Source organism: Neltuma alba, unplaced genomic scaffold (assembly GCF_004799145.2).
Source record: "Neltuma alba isolate B1F8T4 unplaced genomic scaffold, ASM479914v2 tig00013355_pilon, whole genome shotgun sequence".
NCBI classification, from domain to species: domain Eukaryota; kingdom Viridiplantae; phylum Streptophyta; class Magnoliopsida; order Fabales; family Fabaceae; genus Neltuma; species Neltuma alba.
This window is the reverse complement of record NW_021637621.1, coordinates 2,921-15,017: the sequence shown is the minus strand read 5'-3', so window position 1 is coordinate 15,017 and position 12,097 is coordinate 2,921. Positions and strand designations below refer to the sequence as shown.

General features: G+C 31.1%; 1 protein-coding gene across 1 annotated transcript; it reads right to left on the bottom strand.

Moving 5' to 3' along the window:
• Window positions 1-2,467: 2,467 nt before the first annotated feature.
• On the bottom strand, window positions 2,468-11,825 carry LOC114736668 (MADS-box transcription factor 47-like). Its single transcript, XM_028924539.1, has 3 exons — window positions 11,644-11,825; window positions 3,148-3,254; window positions 2,468-2,487 (listed from the first exon to the last, which is right to left on the bottom strand). Exons 1-3 carry the CDS (start codon window positions 11,823-11,825, stop codon window positions 2,468-2,470), a joined length of 309 nt encoding a protein of 102 aa, XP_028780372.1.
• Window positions 11,826-12,097: the final 272 nt, after the last annotated feature.

Sequence of the window (12,097 nt, the reverse complement as noted above, 5' to 3'; positions counted from 1 at the left end):
GAGTATATAATTAAAAATGATAGTTTAAAAAATCAAGGCGCATTTATTATAAATAATAAACCTGACTAATTTTCTTAATATCTATTAGTTATCTAGTTCTTCCATTAAAAAAATGGAGGTAATATCAATATTTTTTTGGAGCCTTTTGAAATAGTTTATAAATAACTTTTTAATCGTAATTTATGAAATACAAGATAAATATACGAGAGAAGTTTTGTTATATGAATTGTGCTTATAAGTTATTTTAAAACCATCTTCCCTTGCTTGACGTCATACGCAAGCAAACATAATAGTATTCTAAAATTTTCTAGCGCCATCAAAGTAATTCCGTGCATCCCCCCTTTTTGCCAGGTAATTCCATGAATTTCCGCTTATTCTTTTCCCTCCTATATAAAATGAAAAGCTTTAACATCATAATCTTTAGCTCAGGCAAAAAAAAAAAAACATCATAATCTTTAGCAGAATTTAATTTCTATATAAAAATTTCTTGAAGTATCCACTAAGATTCTAGGAGTATCCACATGTATAAAAAATTTTAAATTTTTTCTTAAAAAAGTATTTCAATTTCGATAGTATGTATCTGCTCCCTTGATCTTATAACTATATGAATATTAAGTAAATTAATTATTTATAATAAATAGGTGTTGTCTTTCCTACAATATCATTATTAATCATGTGTATTGAAACTACTACCTCTGGTCCTTAATATAAGATCTCATTTGATTTTTATTTTGATCTTAATTATGAGACTCTAATCCACTTTGTCTCTCATATTTATGCATTTTTTCCAAGATAGTCCTTCTAATAATAGTAGTTCTAGCCAATACACTTGATTGGCAATGATATTTTAGGAAAGACAACATCTATTTACTACAAATAACTAACTTAACTTATTTTCTTAATCTCTTCAAATTAGTCAACTAGCTCTTATAATTAGGACCGGAGGTAGTATCATTTAATATAAATTCTTTAACACATGCAATCAATATAAGGATTACTTTGAAGAAAAAAAGGACAAATATGTGAAATGAGGTGGATTTATGTCTTATATTTAAGATTAAAGTATTGTGGTGTATGATTATCTAGTATAATACAATACCAATACATCAAACAATTTGAAGTATTGATGCTTCATTGGAGTGTTCTTTTAATTTACTCTGAGTACAAAAGGCAAACAATAGACCGTTCCCAATTATGTTACTACATGTACAGGGTTGACATCTAAACTCACAATCGCTTGATTAAATATTTTGGCCAATTTTACTATTTATAAATTATACCCTATGTAACCTATTACTTAGTAATCAGAAAAAGTAATCTAGCAAAAATGTAAAAACAATTGTTGTATAATTAATTTATTTTTTTAAAATAAAGAATACGGGCTAGATATGCATCCGAATATGTAACAATTAGCGGCTTTAAGGAATGACTCAAAACAATGGCAAACTGCCTTAATGGTAATAATGTCACTTTAGATAAAGTTTTGAGTTTGAGTTGAGTGTTGATATTGTGGTTTTTTTTTGTGTGCGTGGTATTTGAATTGTATAAACCAAACAAAAAAGGGAAGGCACTAAAATAAGAGAACCTAAAAAGGAATTATAATATACATATTTTTGCCAAAAAAGTGAATTATAATATATGATTTTTAATTAATTATTATATATAAAACTAGTGCTAAATTTTAGTAATATCATACGCATGCTATTTATAAAAATTATAGTATATAAAGCTAATATATGTGTGGCTTCACATATAACTGATAATTCAAGTATGTTGTCAAAAAAGTTGTATATTTAACACTTAGAAACCGTCAAATATTTAAATCTAATTTAAAGTTTGTCTTTTTATTTGACAGTTAAAAATACTAAAATAAAATTATTTTACATGACGATGATATATTTTACCAAAAAAAACTGTCAAACATAGTTACTTTATTTGAAAGTTTTTCTTATGTGAAACACTGATCAAGGCAAATGACCTGCCCAAGAGTTAATCAACGCTATCTAGTTGACTAGTATTTATATTTTTACTTTTCAAGTGGGATTGAACACTTCTCTATATCATATAGAGACAATTATAATAAAGTCTTAAAATAAATTACTAGTAAGTCTTTGAAACTTATCTTTGTAGCCTGTTTTGCTATTAATAGAACTTTTTAGTAATTATACTTCTTATTTGGAACTTCATAATAATTATCCCTATTATATATTGTCAAGAGCAGTTAAATTATACAGTAAATAATGAACATTGGTTGATCGGATGGGTTACTACTATTTTTATTTTCTTCATGAATAATAATAAAAAACAGCACAGTTCCACCACTTCACTGCAGCCCAGGAACAGCTAAGTTGAAACAACTACACACAGCTATACACTTCCATTATTGTACAACCACTATTCATAATTTTTTCACAAAACTTCAACAAAAAAAAAATCTACTGCACTTCTTCCTTCAGAAGCTTTAATTTCATTCAGGGAAACAGTAACCTGCGATTCAGTAAATAAAATAACGATTAATGAAACTTGATAATCTTAATTGTTTAGAGTTTTAAACTGATCAAACTCACCCACATGGATTGCAAATCATTCATGTAAGCCACAGGACTTAACACTAAAAACTTCATCGTCATGGACAACTACTACATTAATGAGGTTAACAATATCATCTCAAATGTACAGAGACACGCAAATGTAGGTTGTTGAGTACTAACAAGTTGTAGAAAGTGAAGCTTATCTAGAGCACTTGGCCCATTCAAAGCATAATCTAATAAAATGATCTTAAATATATATAAGTACTAGATAATTAATTTACAGTTATTGAGAATGATTAACGAGGTTTGTTTTCTATAATAAATGTGTTAGTTTACCTAAAACACCAGATTCATTCATTTGCATTGAAAATTACCTTCATCAATAAACAAATAAAAATAAAAAGCCCCTTAGTATTGCAACCAATATGATTGTTTAAAAAAGAATTATAAATTTGTAAAATAAAATGGATTTAGGACTTACAGTTAAAACCTAAACCATGCTCTTAACTAACTTCTATATTTAGGACAAAATACTTTTGAGGGAGCAAAATAACTAATCTACAGTAACCGGAGATCAAACACCGCTCTCTCATCAGTGGCGTTTATAGCAACTTACCTTGTTGTGGGAGGCGCGTCTGATGGTTGATCTTGTTCATCCACAAGCCATCGGGCCTATCAACACATAATTTCATTTCCCAGTTCGATACAATTCCCAGATCAGTACTGACAAAAACAAAGACCATAAGAATCTGAAACCTGTTCATTACCTGATCTAATCTCTGGTTTTCTTCCATGGATTTGGTGAACTGGGTTGGCATTAAGTTTAAAAACATGGAAAGTGAGACATTATATTATCACTATGAAGACACATTAATGAGAAATTAATTGACAAGAGAATTAGTGACAAGAATCTGACAACCTTCTTTAGCCTCTCGTTTTCTTCCTTGAGTCCGTCTTCCTTTATTGACATCAAAATTAAAACGCATTATTAAAACAAATATGAGACATGAATGAAGACTCACAACGTGCTACAAAGATTAGCAAATATTTTATTAATGTAAGATGTTACTATAACTAAAATATGGGATGGAGGAAGTGCCTTAGACATTACTACATTGCATATTATATTACCACAAGACATTAAATGCTGTAAATATAAACTCAAAGTTATGGTTAAACTTAATCAGATGTGCTAAGTTCATTTTTTGTGTGTGTTTAAGTTGTTGACATTGGTAAGTATAGACTTTTTGATAAAGTTATGTGTTTAAAATTTTTTTTAAAAAATCTGCTTTAGTTCTGTACGAGTTTATGTATGTTGAATTTACGTGTCTTTAATTTGAGGCATGTCGTTTGTGGTTTTTTGTAATCTCTATTAACTATGGGCTTATTTGAAGGCTCACGGAAATTACTCGCTCCATTCCTTTTTGATGGTCACTTTTTAAGAAAATTCTTGTTTATATTTATCTGTCATTATAAAATTTGAAGATAAAAATAATTACTATTTTCTTCATTCTACCCTTGTCTTTACTAACTTCAGAATTCCAAAGGCAGCATTAATTACTAAAATAAAAGGTTAAGTTAGAAGGAATTAATTCTGATCAATACTTTCTCATTATAACACTGAGGAAAAGGCTGAATATAATGCATAGGATTCTTTTGATAAACAAACATAACGCTAACCTTTTTCTTTAGAACATTGATCTCCTGCTCAAATACTTCGACCTGAAACATATAGAATTAGTTTCTATCTGTTCTAAATATTGCAAGCTGCGTTTTACCCATACCATGGAATCGAAGAACAGATAGAAAGAACAAACGCATCACAACTGTTTACTATCGCTAAATAGTACAGAAACAAATGAAAAAAAAGAAGAGGCAACGTTATAGTGAACAGAAAACAGTATCAATAAACTCTAATCTTTATAACATAGTGAATAACATTGCATATCATCTCTCCAAAAAATGCTTTTTTGAATCAAACCCATATGAAGCTCGGAAAAGCAAGAAGCCTCAGGCAAGCCACTTACAATTCCTAGTTGTCTAGCTATGTTTAGGTTAAATTTCATTCTTGAATTGACGAAAAATAGGGGGAAAAAAACTAAATTTTAAATTGGCTAGAGTAGTCAAACCAAAGCGTGTCATCTGTATAATCTTACAAGTGTTAAAGTAATAGTTAGCAGGAATATTGTATCCAATGAAGAGGCTAGTTGGGAATGGAATATGAACAAGGGAGCCATTCTTATTTGAATCCCTATAGACTGAGTTTGACAATGGGCAAGCAACGCCAACCTCCATTGTCAAGTCCATATTCTTTCTCATTTTCCTCACCTAGTGAAAGAAGTACCACAAGATTAACAGTTCTTCAGCATGAAGATCCTCTAGTGAAATACCGCCAAAAAATTCCAATGTCTACTAAAAGCAAATTTATGCATTTTGTAGTTTTTCTGTGTATGTTTCAAACGCCATCACCCAACTTCTTTAGAAGCAATAGAAAAATTTGAGGGGCAAAGTGCGACGACGGAGGAGATTAAAGCCATCCATAAAACTCAACATGGGTGGGAGTTAGATGTTCATGAAGGCCAAAATGTTATAAGGTCCCGAGGGGTAGAGCTGTTAGAGCCCAACACATTTAAACCAGCAGGCTTAACAATTAGGTCCCAAAATGAGTAAATGGGCTAAACGTTGGGCCCATTTCGGTCAAATAATTAAAAGGCCATCCCTTAAATATGTTTTTAAATTATTTAACTACTAGAGACCAAGAGAGCTTCAGTCCTTCCATCCTCACACCAACTGCCTTCTGATCTCATTGTCAAGCTTCAACTCTTCAATCTTCCTTCAACTCTCAAAGTCTCACTTAGCTTGGTTGTTCTATGCGGGGTAAATTGTTTGTGGTTTTATCCTTCCCCATTCCTCTGCTGACAATGCAGCGTCCTTGACTTCTTTCTCCTAGGTACTCCTTCCTTCCTCTTGTACTCTACTCTATCCTACTCCTCTTGTTCTTTCATTTAACATGATTAATGTTCTGTTAACATAGAGAAGTTCTTATGAACTTGATCAGAGCATGTTTGAATCAATTATTTGTGCTTAATGTTAATTTTGTTTGTTCAAACACGCATGTATTTGTTTAGTTGCTGCTTGGCCAATATTAATTATGAATTAGGAGGATTAGGTTTTTCCTTGACAAAGGGAATCTTGATTATGAATATAGATTGGGAAAGTGGGACTAGATGTGTTCTAATTTGCCATTAGGATAAACATATACCTAATGGACCCCATAAAATCATTAAAGAGTAACTTTGGATTTTATTGCCTCTGGAGTAATTATGCTGGGAATGGCATGTTTAAAACATTAAGAGAGGAGTATATGTGAATCAAGAGACATTAATAGCCACTAAAACTTCATATTAACTAAAAGGGGTTACCATTATAGGGTATGTGGTTTTGGAACAAGAACATTACCATTATGGCTTATACATTTTTAATTTGAAAATGTTAAAAAAATAGCTTTTTTGGCCCGGCCCTTACTAATGGAAGCATTTAAGAGTATAAAGCTCGATTTGTTTTCAAGGGATACTAACAACAAGGTATGAATTTTGAGGAGACTTCTCCAACTGCTCAATTTGAAATTGTGAGGGTTGTTTCATTTTTGCTTTCTTAGTTGCAGTTACCTGTTATTAATTTGATTCAAATTCTGCTTTTTAAATGATGAGTTAGAAGACGAGGTTAATGTGACATCCTATAATTTAGAAGGAACTCACATGAAAATTTTGTAGGGACCAACTTGTAAAGAAATATATAGTTTTGAGGTTTTATCCTAATTATGTATAGTGAAGGAGAAGTTGTGGCAGAAATATATAACTTCAAAACTATGGTACAAAACAGTCCCCTCAACATTAGAATGTATAATAAGGGAAAGTAAGAGATTTACAAGAGATTAAACCATATCTTTCTACAAAAGATGTATTTTGATATATTTACCCCTTCATTAAAAAAAATATTTTAAAATATTAATCCTTTTATGGAGCAACTCCTACACATTATAAACCCTAATTTTCTTTTGCCGCTAGGCCAAAAAAAAAAAACAAGGCAATGATAGCTTTACTAAGATGCAAGGAAGGAGAAAGCAAATGAAAATTGAGAAAGTTATCTACATCACTAACCTAAACTTTCTCCTCTAATTCTACACACTTGTTGTTGTAAAACACATAGTAAGGAAATCTCTTATGAGTACAAGCCAAAGGAGAGCTCAATCCCAAAAGACTAGTATATTAGAAGAAAGAGCTCATTAAACTCATAAACCACACTACACTTGCAAGACTCCCCAATATGGGAATCACAACAAAATCCTTGATATTGTCAATTCTGCACAAGATAGCAATCCTACTCTTCTTATATGTCTGTCTTGTTTGCGTGCCTAGTTTATTTTACTCAAAGTTAGAGCCTTGAATAGTTAAATATTGCCTCTTTGGCAAAGAATTATACCCTTGCGGTAAAGAAACTTGAAGGCAGAGCCTGTATAGTAAGAAAGCCTTGTGGCTAAGAGATGTCTTTATGGCATAAAAAGCAGGATAGGTAAAGGGGAGAGTGCAGTGGTTCTCTAATAATGAATTCTAGGTGTTTGTGATATCATCTAATTAATATGTATGTCATCTTTTATATAGTGATTCATTTTATGTTATTATATATATGTTATTCCCTTCCTATTGGGATTTTCCCCAAAATATCATCCCATCTTGTCAACCCATACTTGGCGAAGTTAGTGGAACATACAATGACAGGCAAGTTGTCAATGAGTTTTGAGAAGAATAAAGAGGATCTAATTCAATTATGATTCAGTTACGTTTGGAATAATTAAGGGATGAAAAGCATCCCGTAATTGGGTTAGATTTATCAGGTTTCTCATATTGGAGTTATAATGGTCAACCTAAGTCATATTTGGCATATTCGGTAAATTATAGTTATAAATATATAAAATGATTTATGAACAGAGATTTGAGAGGACTATGAATGATTTTCCTATATCTGTACCATTTGGATACATAGGATATGAGGATTATGAGACTGCTCATTATCAATTATAAAAGGAATGCGGATAAGGTTAGTTAGTGTCCTAAATCGGTCATTGTGAGCATTCTTTAATTTGTATCTTACACAGTTGAAGGGTCAAATGAGCATCAAACAGGAAAAATCATTTCCTATAACTAAAGGACATGTAGAGCATTAAAACTAGAATTTATTTAGGTTACGTCGATCCCTGTAGCAAGAGGCAAAGTTGAAACACAATACAAGAGAAAATGTTTAAATTATGCATTTTATTATGAGGATATAGTTGCTTTTTGATCCGCGATTTAAAATTATGTTCACAAAAGGGGAAAGAATTATAGATCATTACTAACATTCTTTGCTGGAACCATGGATTAAGGTAGCCTTATGGTAGCCCCCAAAAAAAAAAAAAAAAGTAGCCTCATGGTAGCCAAAAAACAAAGAACAAAAAGGTGGCAGTATAAAGAGACTTTAATTGACCTTTCTAATGATAAAAGAATAGGGAGATCTTGACCTTATCTAATTTTTATTTCATTCACTTCCTATTTTTTATGCCGCAATGAATATTTGAAATATAATATATAGTTTTGTCATTATAAAAGGGACAAATCGAATATTATGAGCTAAACAAGATGAATAACTGTCAAATAAGCCTCTGCATATGAGACAGTTGGGAAAACGACCAGAAAAAAAACATGTTGAATTTCAAAAAGACAAATAGGCCATGGTTACTATTCTTGTAATGGTTTGGACTACTCTTGTAATGACTTTAGCAAGTCAAAATCAATCAAAATCACTTAGCTGTCATTTTGAAATTCAACAGGTATTTTTTTTGTTATTTTTCCTCTTTCTCAAATAAGCCATTGTTTAATTGACAGTTGATAACTGTAATTTAGGGATAAAAAAATCATAAAATATTTCAATTTTTGTATTACTGTCATAAAAGGAAAAGACAAACCTTTGCTTTTGAACGATGCAAGCTTGTGCTAAGTAAATCTTCTAGCTTCCTCAGATCTTTTACAGACAGCCCTTGTAGATCTTCCCATTGAGCTGTCTATTATTAGATGTGGAGCAACATATTTGAATCTATAATAAACACATTGTACATCCCCCATAATAAAATCTTTAACACCATTTAATAATGGTAATAGTAATACCTTATTTCAAGAGTCTTCTCTTCTATTTCCTTGTTTAGCTTAAAATATTCACCTTCAACCTGTCCAATTACCATATGCTTTCCACATTCAATGACAAAAGTTTTGGTATACTCCAAGCATTTTCATATTAGGTATGTATATGGTCCATCATACCCTTGAATAAAAAAAGAAGTAACTGTTGAATAATTATTGCAGTAATATAATATACTTCCTAAATATTAGTTAAGAGGTTTCTTTTGGTTCTAATTGAAGTAGACCTCTCACTTTTTATTCCAAATTTATAATTTTTTGTGAAATTATCTCTATTTTTATAGGCATTAATATCCTTCTAGTAGAGGCAATCCTAATTACACAAATAAAAGGAGTTTTCATCAATGAGTGTAGTTTCCAATGCCAGTGACTAGAGGGGATATTTCAGGATAACCAACACACATTTTTTAACAAATAACTAATTTAATTTTCTTAATATATGTAAATTACTTATCTAACTCGAATATTTAGGGTGAGGGAAGTATATTGTACTCCCTGATCCATATTATAAGACGTTTCTAACTAATTTCCAAGTCCTAAAAAAAATAGTTAAAAGCATTAAATTTGTCATAAAATTTAAGAGATTTCTAATATTATCCTTATTAATCACACTAAATTCCAATATCATACTAATTTTTATTCTCTCTCACTATCCTTATTAAATATGGGCATATATGGGAAGAAATATTTAATGCTCATTGAAACTATCAAAATGTCTTATAACCAAAAATATTTTTGTAAGATTTTTTTATATACAGACACACAGACAGAGATGGGAAAAAGAAAGATGAATCAAAACAGCAACAGATGAAGGGGTAGAGAGCAGAAGAAAAATTATACCTGTAGCTCTTGAGATGGCTGGTATGACTTCACAAGGTTCACATCTGAGTATAGGTTTCTCCTTTCAATTACTTGCCTCGTGCTTAAAACAACAAAAATATTGAAAATTAAAATGGAAGTCGTACTTTAAAACTATTTCTAACCGAATTATATAGCATAAATTATCATTTGATGAATTAAAATTATTTATGGAATTTAAATTTTAATGGAAGTCATACTTTTGCTGTGGGGAGGGGCACAATGGAAGTCATAGTTAAAATAAGTGAATTTAAATACAGCATTAAATTTGCTTATGTATCCAATCAGTCATGTATATATATACCAATGAATTTATTCTTAGTGGCTTCCATGGCCAAACATTACAGATGGGTGTTTTATTTAGAGATATATATGTGACAATAATGTGTAATATAATAGCATTTGTTTAATTAACCGAATCTTAACTCTAGATAGACTCATTCAAAATTATAACATTTAAATATTGCCATTAATGGATATCAAAATATGAAGACAACAAGGAAAACGTCAAGAGCAATCTGTGATAAGCTGATAGCCTTACAAAACTTTTAGTATCTTCAAAGCAAAAGTGACCCGACTGTTCTAGTAGCATGTTCTCATAATCCTCTTTAAACTGTTTTAATCCACCTAATTAATCAATAAAAAATACAAAGAAAAAAAATTATGAACTAAAAGTTAATTTGGGATGTTCTCTATTGCCCAAAAAAGAAAACATCCCTGCCTCTTAAAAGTATGCCGTATTTGTACTTCTCTAGACCATTTAAATTAAACTAGAAGATTTAAATCTTCTTTTGATATTTTTATTTTCAAAGCAACATAGTAAAAAAAATATATACAATTTTCCAACACCATTGAAAGTGATTTTGAATAAAAATAGAATTAAAATATAAGATAAAAACCATCTCATATACAGCCTATCTCCCTAGAGATGAGAGAGGACATGCAGTACCGCTTGAACAGCGTATTGTGGGCCTTTTTTTTTTCCCCCCTGTTTCCAAAAGAAATCAAAGACGAATACATTATTCTTGACTTGTGAATAGCGTAGTTTCTTGTAGATTTTAAATAATTGATATAACTATATTGATCGTTATGGAAAGAATCATTTTTTTTTACAGAAGAAAAATAGCATCTTGACATTAACAAAAGCCTCTGGAACTGAAGCAGCTTCATGAAATCTAATATTCCTCCATATATGTGTCGTTTTCGTTATTTTCAAACCACTATTTTGTACTGTTTTAAGTTTTAAACGTTGATTATTGTACATATTATTCACATCAACGTTGAACAAATTCCATAGTCTCTTCCAAGACTATCAAGATTTCAGTGTTCAAACTATTTTAGCAGCAACCTCAAGACATTGTGTAAAAAGTTAAAGGTATAAGCAAAACACAGTTATGATGAGATTACTCATTATTTTCAATTATACCCACATGATTAATTCTCAGATACACACACATATATAAAAGCACACAAAAGGACTATATCACAACTTTTTGGTCAGCACGTCTAGTTCAAGTTTTCTTCTTACAGCAAGAGAAGTACTGTGTGGAAGCAACTTGAACCTAAATCATTTCAATTAGAGAGAGAGAGAGAGAGAGAGAAGATACCTTGTACTGGCACAACAGAAGGTAATTTTCGCCGAAACATGAACATGGTAATTGATGATCAAACAGATGAGATACATAAATGCTGACACTTAAAAAAGAATAGACAAATGAATCATGGGTCAAACTTGGTATGCTAATAATCTGGATTCTAGGTTGAGTGATTGTGCTTTTTAGAGCCATTTCATGTGAAATCTCACTCTATCAAAACTGAAGGAGATTATATAGACAAATTTAGAAGAGAGCACAAATGAGACGAATAAAAGCATAGGCTATCACAGCTTCTTTATCAGCAAATAAAGATCAGGATTTATTTTCCTCTAAACAAAAACGAAAATCCCAGACGTGATTAAAATTCAGATTATTCTGATTCCTAGTGATAGAACACACATATACATTATATACAGAGAGAAAAGATACCTTGTACTAGCATAATCAAAGAGTTTGCCCGAAGCTGAAAATACTACGAGAGCAATCTCAGCATCACAGAGAGTTGACAGCTCCATAGCCTTCTTGAATAGACCTTTCCTTCTCTTTGAGAAAGCCACCTGCCTCGCAGCTACGTTCTCGATCTTCTTTATTGCTATCTTCCTTCTCGTCATTTCAACCAATCTCTCCTTCAAACTAAAACCAAGTTAAATCAAAGAGAAAGAATTAGGGAAATCTAAAGATTTAATCCAGTCTCAGACAAAAATTAATTACGCAGAAGAATATTATCTGCGTGTTAAACGAAAAAGACAAGCATAAAATGAAGAGAACTTGGATTGGGCGTAGGTGGAACAACAAGATAAAAAGAGTTTGAGGCTTGGATAGGATAGATTAGGAAGGATAAGTGCAGATCTAAGTAAGAAATACAGAGAGAAGGGGAGGTTTC

Coding starts and splice junctions, on each gene's coding strand:
- LOC114736668 (XM_028924539.1), bottom strand. CDS start 11,825: ATGACGAGAAGGAAGATAGCAATAAAGAAGATCGAGAACGTAGCTGCG. Junction 3,255..11,643: donor TTTGATTATGCTAGTACAAG/GTATCTTTTCTC, acceptor TGTTTTTGTCAG/TACTGATCTGGGAATTGTAT. Junction 2,488..3,147: donor GACGCGCCTCCCACAACAAG/GTAAGTTGCTAT, acceptor ACTGAATCGCAG/GTTACTGTTTCCCTGAATGA.